At 44.0% G+C, this 17403-nt stretch overlaps 1 protein-coding gene and 1 pseudogene across 3 annotated transcripts in view; one reads left to right on the plus strand and one right to left on the minus strand.

The window, feature by feature from the left end:
* LY96 (lymphocyte antigen 96) overlaps positions 1-17403 on the minus strand; it is a 32691-nt gene that overhangs the window by 13958 nt on the left and 1330 nt on the right. The window contains exons 2-3 of one of the 2 annotated variants that reach the window (XM_032251093.1): positions 9266-9355; positions 3036-3164 (exon numbers count right to left, since the gene is read on the minus strand). In XM_032251093.1, the coding sequence (XP_032106984.1) occupies positions 3036-3164; positions 9266-9355 (219 nt within the window). The remainder of the gene's footprint in view (positions 1-3035; positions 3165-9265; positions 9356-17403) is intronic. The other variant, XM_032251100.1, reaches the window with a different exon arrangement.
* On the plus strand, positions 13601-14475 carry LOC116532022 (annotated as a pseudogene). The gene has a single exon (XR_004260679.1). The product of XR_004260679.1 is annotated as a 40S ribosomal protein S2 pseudogene (transcript).

Below are 17403 nucleotides of genomic sequence, written 5' to 3' on the forward strand. Positions count from 1 at the left end.
TACTATAGGTTGTCTGTTCACTCTGTTGATTATTTATTTTGCTATGCAGAAGCTTTTTGATGTAATTAAATCCCATTTGTCTACTTTTGTCTTTATTGCCTGTGCTTTTGAGAGCTTTGCCATAAATTATTTGCCTAGACCAACGTCCAGAAGAATCTTCCCAAGTTTCTTTTTTTTTTTTTTGAGACGGAGTTTTGCTCTTGTTGTCCAGGCTGGCATGCAATGGTGGGATCTCAGTTCACTGCAACCTCTGCCTTCCAGGTTCAAGCAATTCTCCTGCTTCTACTTCCCAAGTAGCTGGGATTGCAGGCACCTGCCACCATGCCCAGCTAACTTTTTGTATTTTTAGTAGAGATGGGGTTTCACTATGTTGGCCAGGCTGGTCTTGAACTCCTGACCTCAGGTGATCCACCTGCCTTGGCCTCCCAAAGTGCTGAGATTACAGGCGTGAGCCACCCGCCCAGCCCCCTAGGTTTCTTCTAGTATGTTTATAATTGCAGATCTTGTACTTAAGTTGTTAATCCATCTCGAGTCGATTTTTGAATGTGTGAGAGTTGGGGTCTAGTTTCATTCTTCTGCATATGGCAATCCAGTTTTCCCCGAGTGACTTTCTGAGGAAGGAGATCCTACCATTCAACTTCAGATAACCAGAACCTAAATCATGATTTGCTAAAATTAGGTTTAACAGATGTGTATGGAAGAAAGTGGGAGGAGGGAAAGAAAACACAGGCAAGTTGACTTGAGTCTGGTACCTCTGAGATCTCAAGAAAGAGACACTTTGAAGATTCAGATAAAATATCAATGTAACCCCACAGAGATTGCATGAAATAATTATAAAACAGTTGCGCAAAAGAAATGCACGATTAGGTCGGGCACAGTGGCTCATGCCTGTAATCCCAGCACTTTGGGAGGCCAAGGCAGGTGGATCATGAGGTCAGAAGTTCGAGACCAGCCTGGCCAATATGGTGAAACCCTGTCTCTACTAAAAACACAAAAATTAGCCAGGTGTGGTGGTATGCGCCTGTAGTCCCAGATACTTGGGAGGGCTGAGGGAGGAGAACCACATGAACCCAGAGGCAGAGGCTGCAGTGGGCTTCAAGATTGCACTAATGCACTCTAGCCTGGGTGATACAGCGAGACTCCATCTAAAAGAAAAAAAAAAAAGAAAAAGAAAAGAAATGTACAATTTTTTAAAAGCCAGTAATCTGCTAAGGGATTTTTTTTTTTTTTTCAGAGAGAAAGCATGGCACAGTAGAAGAGTGATGCCTTAGAGTTAGGAGACTGCTCTGTTACTAGTTCTCCAAATGACCGTGGACACATGACTGAACCATTGCAGACATCAGTTCCTTCAATTACAAAAATAACGGGACTGGAAAAACAACAAAAAAAGAAGGATTCTTATTTTGAACACTGTTCTAGTTTGTTTTTTTTTAATACACATTGTCTAATTCTTTTTTTTTTTTCTTTAGACGGAGTTTCACTCATGTTACCCAGGTTGGAGTGCAATGGTGCGATCTCGGCTCACCACAACCTCCGCCTCCTGGGTTCAGGCAATTCTCCTGCCTCAGCCTCCTGAGTAGCTGGGATTACAGGCACGCACCACCATGCCCAGCTAATTTTTTGTATTTTTAGTAGAGACAGGGTTTCACCATGTTGACCAGGATGGTCTCGATCTCTTGACCTCGTGATCCACCCGCCTCGGCCTCCCAAAGTGCTGGGATTACAGGCTTGAGCCACCGCGCCCAGCCCACATTCTCTAATTCTTAAAACGATGTATGATGTGTTTTACTTTCCCATTTTACAGCTGAGGAAAATGGGGCCAAGAAAGGTTAAATGTGAATAACATGCTGAAAGTCACATTGCTGGTAAATGGAAAAGCTGGAATATAGCTTTAAAGTGATTAATTTCTTTTTTTATTCTCTTTTTTTTTTTTAGACGGAGTCTTGCTCTGTCACCAGGCTGGGGTGCAGTGGCACATTCTCAGCTCACTGCATCCTCTGACTTCCTGGTTCAAGTGATTCTCCTGCTCAGCCTCCTGAGTAGCTGGGACTACAGGTGTGCACCATCATGCCCAGCTAATTTCTGTATTTTTAGTAGAGAGGGGGTTTCACCATGTTGGCCAGGGTGGTCTCGATCTCTTGACCTTGTGATCCACCCACCTTGGCCTCCCAAAGTGCCAGGATTACAGATGTGAGCCCCCCTGTGAGCCACCTCACCTGCTCACCCGGCCTCTTTTTTTTTTTTTTTTTTGAGAAGGAGCCTTGCTCTGTCACCCAGGCTGGAGTGCAGTGGCGCGATCTCAGCTCACTGCAACCTCTGCCTCCGGGTTCAAGTGATTCCCCTGCCTCAGCCTCCTGAGTAGCTGGGACTACAGGCACGTGCCACCATTCCCACCTAATTTTGTGTATTTTTAATAGAGACAGGGTTTCACCGTGTTAGCCAGGTAGATCTGGATCTCCTGACCTCATGATCTGCCCGCCTCAGCCTCCCAAAGTACTAGGATTACAGGTATGAGCCACCATGCCCAGTTGTTAGTTTTTTGTGTTTTAGTAGACACAGGGTTTCACTACATTGGCCAGGATGGTCTCAACCTCCCGATCTCAGGTGATCTGCCTGCCTTGGCCTCCCAAAGTGCTGGGATTACAGGCGTGAGCCATGCGCCCAGCCTCATTTTTATTTTTTTTAATCCCTTGGTGCAAGATCTCTGTAAGGGTCCTAATTTCTGAATGTTATGATTTTGTAAATAATTCCAAGGAGGAACATAAAGGGAGAAGTCATTGAAGAAACCAATGACTGCATAGAAAATCTGGTGGGTTACTATGAAAAATATTAATAATACAAATCATATAAGTTCGTCTTAACAAGTCAGGTACATAATTGTAAAATGCTATTTAAGCTGCTAAAAGTAAAAACTTTGGCTGGAAAAAGAATTATCAGCAGAAAAGGAACTTCATATTTTCAATGTGTATAATTTTTGTAACTTTTTTATAAAAAATTATTTCCTATTATAAAAGTAATATGAACTGAACACTTACCTCCCTTCAGAGCTCTGCAAAAAGAATAATCATCATCAGATCCTGGGCAAATAACTTCTTTTCGCTTTGGAAGATTCATGGAGTTGACAGTTATATAGAGATTGAAGTATAATTGCTTTAAATCTCTCCCTTAAAAAAGAAAAAATCCCATTAGGCCCTCAAATACCAAGATTCTTTTTTTTTTTTCTTGGGGAGGGGGTTTTGCTCTTGTTGCCCAGGCTGTAGTGCAATGGCACCATCTCTGCTCACTGCAGCCTCTGCCTCCTGGGTTCAAGTGATTCTCCTGCCTCTGCCTCCTGAGTAGCTGGGACTACAGGTGTGCACCACCATGCCCAGCTAATTTTTGTATTTTTAGTAAAGACGAGGTTTCACCATGTTGGCCAGGGTAATCTTGATCTCTTAACCTCGTGATCTGCCCACCTCGGCCTCCCAAAGTGCTGTGATTGCAGGCTTGAGCCACCGTGCCCAGCCAACAGGTTATTTTATACATGATAATTAACATTTGTTGTATATTTAAAAGGGGCTCTGTGCTTTTCTTACATTATTTCATTAAATCATCACAACTATCTATAAGGTGGGAATTATTACTCTTCTGCAGATGAGAAAACTGAAGTTCTGAGAGGGCAAATGCACTTGATCATAATCAAACACAATGTTCCACAGTAAAACTATGCATGCTATGCCTAAAAATAGAAGAGCCTTCATAACTTCATTGAGAAAACTATCAAATAAAGACAGAAAATATCTAGTTCTAGTCATGGTTCTGCTAGAAAATTCAAAAGAAAGGAACAGTAAGACAGTCAACTCACTAGGAGTTGTAATGAAAGTTTTTTACAATAACATTGAATCTTTTGATGAAAAATTAAATATACGGCTATTTTTTATTTCCTTATGATCTCCCTATTTTTAATTAACATGAAAAATTCCAGTAATCAATGCATTTTTCTCAACTCTTTCAACGTATTCAGTTGGCCCAAGTGAAAAAGATGCACAGTCCTTTTTATAATGAAAACAATTTTGTAACCACCACCTCACTGGAAAATATTTTCCTAGTAAGATCACCATGACTCCTTGTAGCCATAATCAAAAGACAACTTTTCTAACTTTAATGTGAAATTGGTTGTTTAACAGAACTTACTGCTCCTTTCCCTAAACCCTCTTTGGTGCTGGTGCAACCACTCTCTTCCAGGTGTCCTCCAACCGCTCTGACTCCTCCTCCTCAGCCTATTGCACTGACTCCTCTTCCTCAGTGTTCTATCCTCAGTTCTCCTCAATTTTCACTCTGCACACTCTCCTGAGCCAAGTACCACATAAGGTGACAATTCTCAAATCAACTTTAGACTCAACCTTTCTCCTTAGCACCTATCCCATGTATTTATTCAATATCTCTACCCAGTTACCTCACCCAACAGATCTAAAAGTGATTTCCTCCTCTTCATCACCAAATTGGCACTAGAATTCCCAGTCCCAGTAAATCTTTCTAACTTCCTTTCCATCCCCATTACCACTGCCTTCATGCAGGCCCCCATTGCTCTGAGCCTGAAGCACCACCAACCTTCCTAATTTGTCTTCACTTCTGGACTTTCAGAGTAGGGTGTGGAGAATATCATGGAGTCTTTTTCAAACAGTGATCCCATGGCCTACTCCATGGACTTGGGCTGGAACTTTTCTAAAAGTGAGGCTGTGCGTAGAAATTGAAAGACGGTTTTCACAAGAAATTCCTGGAGACACAGAAGCACAAGACAGAGCCACTGTGGTGTGCAGTGACAATGCAGGACAAAGGACCTTCTTCCATTTCTTCATGAAACACAGCATGATTCCAGGCTTCAATGACTCCAGGGAAAGAAGTCCTGCTTTGACAACTCTATAGTTTACATTGTGAGAGGCTCATTGGCCTTGGACACCACTGTGGTCATGTTAAGAACATGAACAATGGCAATAATGAGACACCACTTTTGTGGCTCAGCAGGCTGGGGATGTCAATGTGGGTGTTGGAGTGAGAGACCAGAAACATGGGCCGGGTGCGGTGGCTCACTCCTGTAATCCCAGCACTTTGGGAGGCTGAGGCGGGCACATCACCTGAAGTCAGAAGTTCGAGATCAGCCTGGCCAACATGGGGAAACCCCGTCTCTACTAAAAATACAAAGATTAGCCAGGTGTGGTGGTGTGTGCATGTAATCCCAGCTACTTGGGAGACTGAGGCAAGAGAATTGCTAAAACCTAGGAGGCGTAGGGTGCAGTGAGCCGCGATCATGCCATTGCACTCCAGCCTGGAAGACAGTGAGACTCCATCTCAAAAAAACTAAAAAAACATGGTGGCTGTCATGTGGTATAAAAGAGGATTATTTTTTAGCTCACCTAAGACAATTCCAGGAACTTCCAGAAATAACCTCGAAGGAAGCTTATGCTCCAGTTTTATCTGTCGATCAGTTAATAATATACAAACAATTAACTAGCAAGGCTATGACATCTCAAAATATATCATTTCCATTCCCAACCTATTTTTGTTTCCAGTTTGTACTTATATCTTTTCCTGAATTCAAGCAGAAATAAGGTCATAAAAATAAGGTTGCTTTTCAGGAATGTGGCCCCACACTTTATACCAACATTATAGTATATTCTATGGCAACTTGGGTCATAATTGCACGATAAATGTATGACTGAATAGTTTGCTAATGAATTAATATAATTTCTTATATAAATGTCATATTTAGTGAGAAATTATATAACATTTGTGATGGCCATGGAGGTATGTCCCTCAAAGTTCCCTTCAAAAGCAGCTGCTGTGAGGAGAGTAGCTGGCAGACAGCCTGCAGCTGCAGCACTTCCCATCTATCTCAGCACTCAGCCAGAGGCCACACTCTCATAGGCTGCTCCTATAATGATTGAGCACTGCAAGGATCCTAGATCCAGGCTACTCCGCCTATCATAGGACTCTTATGACAGGCATTCTGCTCTGGGGCTCCCCATTCCCCAGGCCAAGAATGTCTCAGGGATGCAATCTGGTCTGAGGATTATCCTACCTAATCCTTTCTCCCTACTCTCTTTTTTTTTTGGAGACAGAGTCTCGCTCTGTCACTCAGGCTGGAGTGCAGTGGTGTGATCTTGGCTCACTGCAACCTCCGCCTCCCCAGTTCAAGTGATTCTCCTGCCTCAGCCTCCCAAGTAGCTGGGACTATAGGTGTGTGCCACCACGCTCAGCTAATTTTTGTATTTTTAGTAAAGACAGAGTTTCACCATGTTGGCCAGGATGGTCTTGATCTCTTGATCTCTTGACCTCGTGATCCACCCGCTTCGGCCTTCCAAAGTGCTGGGATTACAGGTGTGGGCCACTGTGCCCGGCATCCCTCCCTACTCTCTTTTCAAAGGTATCAGACCTGTACCCCAGCCTGAATTTTCTCCCAGCCTACTCTGGCTTCCTCTCCCCTTTACTGTTCACAAGCATTTCCTCCAAGAAATCTCAAGCCTGTCTAATTCCTTCTTAGTGTCTGCTTTTCAGATAACTCCAAATGATTTCGTACTGTCTTATTATTTTGGCATGGAAGGATACAACCTGTTTCCTGTGTGTAAGGGCAAAGAATTCACTTGAAAGTGAAATTATTCATTATGTAAACCATCCTTTAAGCCAAAGGGGTAAAACCTGCCAACAGACCAGAAAACAGAACCTAGGAAAAAGGAAGAAACTGTAGAGCCTTAGCCAAGCAAAATTTAGATTATTTATTTTATCCTTGGGCAGGAAGGTGGGGGAAATAGAGTTAATCATCCTTTGCTCCGTGCTGTCACTAAACCCTATTGCTATCACTTCATTTACACTGTACTATCTGCAGATCTGTCTCTCCTATTGCACTGATGGATTCCTGAAGACGAAGAGAATATTTTATTGGCTGGGCGTGGTGGCTCACAGCTGTAATCTCAGCACTTTGGGAGGCTGAGACTTGAGGTGGATCACTTGAGGTCAGGAGTTTAAAGCCAGCCTGGCCAACATGGTGAAGCCCCATCTCTACTAAAAATACAAAAATTAGCAGGGCATTGTGGTGGGTACCTGTAATCCCAGCTACCCAGGAGGCTGAGGCAAGAGAATGGCTTGAACCCTGGAGACAGAGGTTGCAGTGAGCCAAGATCTGACCACTGCACTCCAGCCTGGGCAACAGAGAGAGACTCTATCTCCAGAAAAAAAAGAAAAAAAAAAAGAATATCTTATCAATGAATTCACAGTGCCTAGCACAATACTTATAATATACTATACATTTACTATGCATTTTTTAGTGAATAAATGAATGCAGATACAGAGTGTCAAAAAAACAGGTTGAATGACTAGAATTATAAAAATTAAAACACAAGTTTATTGTCTATCATTCCTGGGTTCTCAGTTTTGGGGAGTTTGTTGCTATTTTTTCATTTTTCTGGTAAGTCAGATAACTAAAATCAGGGGGAAAATGTTTAAGCTTATTTACGTAAAACTACTTTGTAAAGTATTAATATAAAACAAGCCCCAAATCTAACCTAGGATGTGAATTATGGTGATAATGATGACGATAAAGACTAAATTAAAGTTTTCTGGGATTCCAGAGTTTACAGGCAGTAAGCAATGCTAGGTAACTGGTAGAGGATAAAATTTTGTGTCTCCACAGAGACTCAGTTACAGCCCCATGCATTAGTTTTTAGTAAGCTGATAACAAGCAAAGTCATAGAGAGAAAAACCAAGACACAACACAAAGCAAAACAAAATACATTGCCTTCTGTCATCCTGTTATTACTGTATTTTTCTCTAAAAAGATCAACTTTAATAATTTTTAGGCTGGGCATGGTGGCTCATGCCTGTAATCTCAGCACTTTGGGAGGCTGAGGTGGGCGGATCACAAGGTCAGGAGTTCGAGACCAGCCTGGCCAACATGGTGAAACTCTATCTCTACTAAAAATACAAAAATTAGCCAGGCATGGTGGTGGGTGCCTGTAATCCCAGCTACTTGGGAGGCTGACGCAGGAGAATCACTTGAACCTGGGAGGCAGAGGCTGCAGTGAGCCGAGACCGTGCCACTGCACTCCAGCCTGGGTGACAGGGCAAGACTCTGCCTTAAAAGAATAAAAAAAAAAAGTGAAGTTCCGGCTTGCTCACACACAGATCTTTGACTAATGAAAACCCAATATTACTTATAGCTAATGATTGACAAAGGATATGCCTGTAAGATCGTTGGACATCTTAAGTTATTTCCATTTCCACCCATATGTTCTTGTGTAATCCTCTCCCAGTAGTATGGGCTGGCCTAGTGACTTGCTTCTAACCAATAGAACACAGCAAAGGTGATGGAGTGTTACTTCCATGATTATGCTACATAAGATTGTGACTTTTGTCTATTTAGCTGTCTGTCCCCCTTGCTGGCTTTGAAGAAGCAAGCAGCCATGTTGAAAATGCCCATGTGGTAAGGAACTGAGGGATGGTCAGCAGCCAGCAAGGGACTTAATACTGACAACTGAATACTGACAGCAGCACGTGAGCTTAGACGTATACAGTATATTTCCTGCCGGGCGCAGTAGCTCACACCTATAATCCCAGCACTTTGGAAGGCCGAGATGGGCAAATCACTTGAGGTCAGGAATTTGAGACCAGCCTGGCCAACATGGAGATACCCTATCTTTATGAAAAATACAAAAAGTTAGCCAGACATGGTGGCAGGTGCCCCAGCTACTTGGGAGGCTGAGGCAGGAGAATCACCTGAACCCAGGAGGCGGAGGTTGCAGTGAACTGAGATTGCTCCACTGCACTCCAGCCTGGGTGACAGAACAAGATTCTGTCTCAGAAAAAAAAAAAAAAAAAGTATATATTTCCTAGTTGAGCCTCAGAAGGGACTCCAGTCCTGGCAAACACTTTGATTGTAGCCTTATGGGAGACCTTGAAGCAGACACAGGTAAGCCATGCCCAGAATACTGGTCGACAAAGATGATGAGATAATAAATGTGTGCTGTGTTAAGCCACAAAGATTGTGGTAATTTGTTACATAGCAATAGATAATGAATATAAGTATATTTGGAACACAATCATTTATCATTGATTTTTTTTTTTTTAAGACAGGGTTTCACCATGTTGGTCAGGTTGGTCTTGAACTCCTGACCTCAGGTGATCCGCCCGCCTTGGCCAAGTGCTTGGATTACAGGCGTGAGCCACCATGCCCGCCATCATTGATATTTCTTAACTCTTTCAATTTGCCTATAAAAGCAAAATTTGTACTTACTTGGAATGTAGAAAATGTGCAACAATCCTTTGGTTCCCGTCAGTTTTATACAGGGATCAACATTAATTGAAATTGGGTATTGCATTTTATCTAAAAGCAATAAAGACAATGTCAATAAATTATTGCAAATCCCCTCCAATAAGTATAGTGCTCTGGATATCAGCCTTTTAAGCTGAATTTTGCATTAAAACTATAACATGAGAAAAATTGACGGAGGCTGAAAATATCTCCCCAGAGGAATGACATCAGCAATGTGGCAGAATCAGAAGCCCTGAACTCTCCTTGCCTCCACTAACACAACAATTTACAGACAAATTCCCTTTGTGAGAAATCAAACTAATCGAAAGACTCCTGCAGCCAAGGAGAACACAAAACCAGATTCAGCAAAGCCAGTAGGAGCCTTGGGACATTCTCTATCCAGGGATTATTACCCTGGTGTGGTGTCAGATAATCAGGAAGAGACCCTCCCTAGCTCCTAGATTTACCCAGGGGAGGAAAGAGGTTGTTTTACATGTCTAGCACCCCAGCTTTTTCACAAGGGCTCCCCAGAGGACTGGCTTCTGTCTTGCCAGTCTTGGAGCTCTGATTAGTATGGCACAGTCTACCACCCAGGGGAGAATAAAGACAGTGGCTTGAACAGACAGGCATCCTTGATCCTCCCCTCTGCTCAGCACAGAGTGAGCAGATGAAAAATCCTAGCTCTCAGCTTTCTCCTGGGGTGGGAAAGAGTTAATCCATGAATCCAGCACCCCAACTTCTCTGGGGATCCCCCAAAATTTACATCTTTCTCATCAGTCCTGGAGCTCTGACAGGTCTGCCATAGTCTAGCTGCCTGGCAGGGGAATGGAGACAGCAGCTTGGGCTGGTAGATGCCACAGTTCCCTCTACCACCCCGTCTCTGGCTCAGTACAGAATAAGAGGACAAAAAAAACACAGCTGCCTGCTTCTCCCTGAAGTGAGAAAGAGTTGGTAGAGGCTCCCAGGATCTCCAACCAGGCTAATAGATGAGGGTGTTTTCCTGTTTGAGGCCAACTTGTGAAGACTGAAAGAAATGTCTGCTTCATAACATGCAGATGCCAAACAGACAAGGAAAATGAAAAATCAGGCAAAGGCCGGGCGCGGTGGCTCAAGCCTGTAATCCCAGCACTTTGGGAGGCCGAGGCGGGTGGATCACGAGGTCAAGAGATCGAGACCATCCTGGTCAACATGGTGAAACCCCGTCTCTACTAAAAATACAAAAAATTAGCTGGGCATGGTGGTGCGTGCCTGTAATCCCAGCTACTCAGGAGGCTGTGGCAGGAGAATTGCCCGAACCCGGGAGGCGGAGGTTGCGATGAGCCAAGATGGCGCCGTTGCACTCCAGCCTGGGTAACATGAGTGAAACTCCGTCTCAAAAAAAAAAAGAAAAAAAGAAAAATCAGGCAAAGATGTTTCAAACAAAGAAGCAAGACAAATCTCCCTCGCTGACCTTAGGGAGATGAAGTTATATGATTTACCTGACAGACAATGTAAAATACCTCTCATAAAGATGCTCACTGAGGTCAAGAGAACAATACATGAATGCAGTGAGAATTTCAGCAAGAAGAAAGAAAACATTTTAAAGGACCATACAGAAATCATGGAACTGAAGGCCGGGCACAGTGACTCATGCCTGTAATCTTAGCACTCTGGGAGGCCAAAGGGGGAGGATCACCTGAGGTCAGGAGTTTGAGACAAGTCTGGCCAACGTGGTGAAACCTCGTCTCTCCTAAAAAAAATACAAGAATTAGCTTGGCATGGTGGCATGTGCCTGTAATCCCAGCTACCTGGGAGGCTGAGGCTGGAGAATAGCTTGAACCCGGGAGGTGGAGGTTGCAGTGAGCTGAGATTGTACCACTACACTCCAGCCTGGGTGACGGAGCAAGACTCCATCTCAAAAGAAAAGAAAAAAAAGGAAAGGAAAGGAAAGAAATCATGGAGCTGAAGAACACAATAACTGAACTAAAAAAGTTCATTAGAAGGGTTCAGCAGCAGACTAGACCAAGTAGATGAAAGGATCAGTGAACTCAGAGACAGGTCACTGGAAAAGAGTTCAATCAGAGAATCAAAAAGAAAAAATAATTTAAAAGAGTGAAGTAAGCTTAAGGTACTGATAAGACTCCACCAAGCAGAACCATATATGCATTATGAGAGTTCCAGAAGTGGAAGAAAAAAGAACAGACTACAGAAAGTTTATTCAAATAAATAATGGCTACAAACTCTGCTACTTGGGAGGCTGAGGCATGAGAATCCCTTGAGCCTGGGAGGCAGAGGTTGCAGTGAGCCAAGATCATGCTACTGCACTCCAGCCTGGCTGAAGGAACAAGAGAAAGAGAGAAAGAAAGAAAAAGGGAGGAAGGAGGGAGGGAGGGAGAGAGAGAGAAAAAAAGAAAAAAGAAAAGGAAAGAAAGAAAGATTGAAAACTTCCCAAATCTAGGGAAGATAATGGAAATACAAACCCAAGAAGCCCAATGAAACAGTTTTGTTTGTTTGTTGGTTTGTTTTTAAATACAGGGGTCTGCTCTGTCACTCAGGCTGGAATGCAGTGATGCAATGATGTCTCATTGCAGCTTCTACTTCCTGGATTCAAGTGATCTTCTTGCCAATAGCTGAGACTACACGTGCATACCACCATGCTTATCTATTTGTTTGTTTGTTTGTTTTTTGTAGAGAAGAGGTCTCACTATGTTGCCCAGGCTGGTCTTGAATTCCTAGACTCAAGTGATCTTCCTGCCTCAGCCTCCCAAAGTGCTGGCATTACAGGCATAAGTCACGTCACGTGGCCTGTTTTGTTTTGTTTTTAATTAAAAAAATTTTTTTGGAGAGGCCAGATGACTCATGCCTGTAATTCCAGCATTTTGGGAGGCCAAGGAGGACATATGGTTTGGGGTCAGGAGTTCAAGACCAGCCTGGCCAACACAGCAAAACCCTATCTCTGCAAAAAATACAAAGATTAGCTGGGCATGTCAGCACAGCACGTGCCTGTCATCCCAGCTATTCAGGAGGCTGAGGTACGAGAATTGCTTGAACTTATTGGGTAGAGGTTGCAGTGAGCTGAGATCGCACCTCTGTACTCCAGCCTCCAGCCTAGATGACTGTCACAAAAACAAAACAAAACAAAAAAAATTGTTTTTGTAGCGATAGGGACTTTCTTTTTTTTTTTTTTTTTTTTTTTTTTTTTTTTTTTTTGAGGCACTGAGTTTGGTGTTAAATGAAGGATAGGGTCTTTCTTTGGTGCCCAGGCTGGTCTCCAACTCCTAAAGTGTAGAGCTGTTATGTGATTCAATTTAAGTTATTATCAGCTTAAACCAGACTGTCATAACTATAAGATGTTGCTATGGTTTTAATGTATTCCCTAAAGTTCATGCATTGGAAATTTAATCCCCAATGCAAGAGTATTGAGGGGTGGAACCTCCAAGAGGTCATCAGTTCATGAGGGCTCTGCCCTTACAAATGAATTAATGCTGTTGTTGCAGGAGCTGATAAGTTATTGTGGGGGTGGGTTCCTGATAAAAGGATGAGTACAGCCTCCTTCCTCATTCCTCACACGTGCCTTTTGGCCTTCTGCCCTTCTGCCATGGATGATGCAGCAAGAAGACCCTTGCTAGATGGAATGCTTCAGTGTTTTATTTCTCAACCACCAGGACCACGAGCCAAACAAATTCTGTTTATTATAAATTACCCAGTCTTATGTATTCTGTTATAGCAGCACATAACCGATGAATATAGAAAATTGGTGCCAGAGAAGTGGGGTGTTGCTATAAGAAGTACCTAATAATATGGAAGCAGCTTTGAAACTGGGTAACAGGTAGAGGCTGGAAGAGTTTGGAGGAACAGCTAGAAAAAAGTCCATATTGCCATGAACAGAGTATTAAGGGCAATTCTGATGAATGCTCAGAAGAAGGGAAGAAATGTAGGGAAAATCTGGAAATTCTTAGCGATTACTTCAGTGGTCATAATCAGAATGTTGGTAGAAATATGTAAAGTAAAGGCAATTCTGATGAGGTCTCAGACACAAATGAAAAACAAGGTATTGGAAACTACAATTAAGATCATCTTGCTACATAGTTGCAAAGAATTTGATGGACTCCTGTCTGTGTCCTAAAACTATGTGCAAAGTAGAACTTAAGATCTATACTATCTGGTAGAAGAAACAGCCAAGCAGGAAAGTGCTCACGGTGCTGCACGGCTTCTTTTGGCCACGTGTAATAAAATGACAGAAGAGAGAAGTGACTTAAAAACCGAATTTAGCTTCTTCTCGGATAAAACACCAAATGGCGGTTGACGCCGGTGCAGCGGAGGGCGGGTGGAGGGGGGCCCGGGGGCCCTGGGATGGGGAACCGCAGTGGCTTCCGCGGAGGTTTCCACAGTGGTATCGGGGCCGGGGTCGCGGCCGTGGATGGGGGTCGGGGCCGAGGTCGCGGAGTTCACGGAGGCAAAGCTGAGGATAAGGAGTGGATGCCTGTCACCAAGTTGGGCCGCCTGGTCAAAGACGTGAAGATTAAGTCTCCGGAGGAGATCTACCTCTTCTCTCTGCCCATTAAGGAATCTGAGATCATTGACTTTTTCCTGGGGGCCTCTCTCAAGGATGAGGTTTTGAAGATTATGCCGGTGCAGAAGCAGGCCCGTGCTGGCCAGTGCACCAGGGGACTACATTGGGGACTACAATGGTCACGTCGGTCTGGGTGTTAAGTGTTCCAAGGAGGTGGCCACTGCCATCCGTGGGGCCATCATTCTGGCCAAGCTCTCCATTGTCCCCGTGCGCAGAGGCTACTGGGGGAACAAGATTGGCAAGCCCCGCACTGTCCCTTGCAAGGTGACAGGCCGCTGTGGCTCTGTGCTGGTGCGCCTCATCCCCGCTCCCAGGGGCAGTGGTATCCCCGCACCCAGGGGCACTGGCACCTGTGCCCAAGAAGCTGCTCATGATGGCTGGTATCGATGACTGCTACATCTCAGTTAGGGGCTGCACTGCCACCTTGGGCAACTTCGCCAAGGCCATGTTTGATGCCATCTCTAAGACTTACAGCCACCTGACCCCTGACCTCTGGAAGGAGACTGTATTCACCAAGTCTCCCTATCAGGAATTCACTGACCACCTCATCAAGACCCACACCAGAGTCTCCATGCAGAGGACCCAAGCTCCAGCTGTGGCTACAACATAGGGTTTTTATACAAGAAAAATAAAGTGAATTGACATTGCAAAAAAACAAAACAAAACAAAACAAAAAACCGAATTTATAATTCAAGGGAAATCAGAGTGAAAAGATTTGGAAAATTCACAGCCTAGCTGTAAATATAGTGAAAAGGCATCATTAGGAGAGCAAACCAAAGGTGTGGCCAAGTGGTCATTCGATAAAGAAAATTAGTATGGATAGAAGGGAGCCAGGTGTTCTTCTATATCAAGACAATAGGAGAATGACCTGAAAGGCATTTCAAAGATCATTGAGATAAGCTAGGACACACACAGAGGAAACGCCATGTGAGGACACAGTGAGAAAGCAGCCAGCTGCGAGTGTCTTAGTCCACTTTGTGCTGCTGTAACAGAATACTGGTGTCTGGGTACTTCATAAAGAACAGAAATTTATTTCTCACAGTCTGGTGGCTGGTAAGTTCCGTTATCAAGGTGCTGGCATCTGACAAGGGCCTTCCCGCTGTCTCATCCCATGGTGGAAGAGCAGAAGGGCAAGAGAAGACAAAAGCAAGAGACAGAAGGGGGCTAAACTCATCCTTTTATAAGAAACTCACTCCCTTAAAAATGACATTAATTTATTCATGAGGGAAGAGCCCTCATGGCTTAACCACCTCTTAAAGGTCCCACCTCTTAACATCATCACAATGGCAATTAAATTTCAACCTGAGTTTGCAAGGACACAAAATTCAAAACATAGCAGCAAACCAAGGAGAGTGGACTCAGAAGAACCCAATTACGCAGACACCTTCATTTTGGACTTCTAGCCTCCAGAACTATGAAATAATAAATTTTTGTTGTTTAAGCCATCCAGTCTATTTTGTTACAGCACCTGACCTAATTAAGACACTGCAGCCAGGAATCAGTGGCTGGAGCCTGTAATTCCAGCACTTTCGAAAGCTGAGGCAGGAAGATTGCTTAAGTCCAGGAGTTCAAAGCCAGCATGGACAACATGGCAAAACCCCGTCACTACAAAACATTTAGAAATTAGCTGGACATGGTGGTGCACACCTGTAGTCCCAGCTACTTGGGAGGCTGAGGTGGGAGAATCACCTGAGCCTTAGAGGTTGAGGCTGCAGTGAGCCATGATTGCACCACTGCACTCCGGTCTCGGTAACAGAACAAGACCCTGACTTCAAAAAAAAAATAGACTCATGCGCCCAGCAGCTTGGCCAAATGGAAAGTTATCTATTCTTTTTCATGGAAATCATCCTTACAGTGAATTAGAGTTTGTTGTCACCACCACCCTCACAATAGTACCTAGAAAAGTCAGTGCTTCCCACAGGTAATGCATTTCCGGCCATGCAGGATGGATTTCTCAGGCCAGGAAGGCAGTCACATGGCAGTGGGGATGGCAGTAAGCAGCATCTTGCTGTACATGTGTACCCCAGTGGCTTGCCACAGTCTTTTTGTCAGTGGGTAGCAGGAAAGGACCACAGGGTTTCTCAGAGAGGAAGAGGTAAGATCTTCCTTCAGTAAGTCAGATCAAATTAGCCGTGCATGGAGGTGCACGCCTGTAATCCCAGCTATTTAGGAGGCTGAGGCACGAGAATTGCTTGAACCCAGGAAGCAGAGGTTGCAGTGAGCTGAGATCATACCACTGCATTCCAGCCTAGATGACAGAGTAAGACTCTGTCTCAAAAAAAAAAAAAAAAAAATTAGTCAAATCAAAAGACACCCAATGGTTACGGTTTCACAGCAATCTGAATATACTTAATACAATTGAGCCAAACACTCAAAAATGATTAAAATGTGAAATCTTAGAACAGGTGCAGTGGCTCACATCTGTAATCCCGGCACTTTGGGAGGCCAAGGTGGGATGATCACTTGAGCCCAGGAGTTCCAGACCAGCCTGGGCAATATAGCAAGACTCCATCTCTAAAAAAATTTAATGATTAGGCCAAGTGTGGTGGCTCATGCCTGAAATCCCAGAACTTTGGGAGGCCGAGGTAGGCAGATCACCTGAGGTCAGGAATTTGAGGCCAGCCTGGCCAACATGGCAAAACTCCATCTGTACCAAAAACACAAAAATTAGCCAGACGTGGTAGCAGGCACCTATGATCCCAGCTACTTGGGAGGCTGAGGCAGGAGAATCGCTTGAACCCAGGAGGTAGTTTTTGAGATGAGCCGAGATCACGCCATTGCACTTTAGCCTGGGCAACAAGAGCAAAACTCAAAAATAACAACAATAATAATAATTAATAATTAGCCAAGTGTGGTGGCATGTGCCTGTAGCCCCAGCTACTTGGAAGGCTAAGCTGGGAGGATGGCTTGAACCAAGGAGGTGGAGGTTGCAGTGAGTGGAGATCAAGCCACTCGCTCCAGCCTGCATGACACAGCAAAACCCTGTCTCAAAAATAAATAATAAAATAAAATGTGAAATTTTTTTAAAAGACAAATTGTTATTAAGAAAGATTAAAAGCTAAATAATAATACAAAATGTTATATCCATAATGACCATATAAAGAATGGCATAATCCAGCCAGGCACAGTGGCTCAGGCCTATAATACCAGTACTTTGGGAGGCCAAGGTGGGCAGATCACAAGGTCAGGAGTTCAAGACCAGCCTGGCCAACATGGTGAAACTCTGACTCAACTGAAAGTACAAAAATTAGCTAGGCACAGTGGCACATGTCTGTAGTCCCAGCTACTCAGGAGGCTAAGTCAGGAGAATTACTTGAACCCTGGAGGCAGAGGTTGCAGTGAGCAGAGATCACGCCACTGCACTCCAGTCTGAGTAATAGGGCGAGACTCCATCTCAAAAAAAAAAAAACAAAAAGAGTGGCATAATCCACACATGGTACAAAAGAGCCAAAGGGGGAGAGGAAAGTGGGGGCCGTGTAGAGTAGGAGCCTTGCTCGAAGAGGGGAATGCAAACAGATCTTGTAGCATGGAGAGATTTTAGAGATACATTGAGAGGGAATTCAGTGCA

The sequence above is a fragment of the Sapajus apella genome, unplaced genomic scaffold (assembly GCF_009761245.1).
Source record: "Sapajus apella isolate SASKATOON/1434 unplaced genomic scaffold, GSC_monkey_1.0 scaffold3, whole genome shotgun sequence".
In the NCBI taxonomy this organism is placed as follows: Eukaryota; Metazoa; Chordata; class Mammalia; order Primates; family Cebidae; genus Sapajus; species Sapajus apella.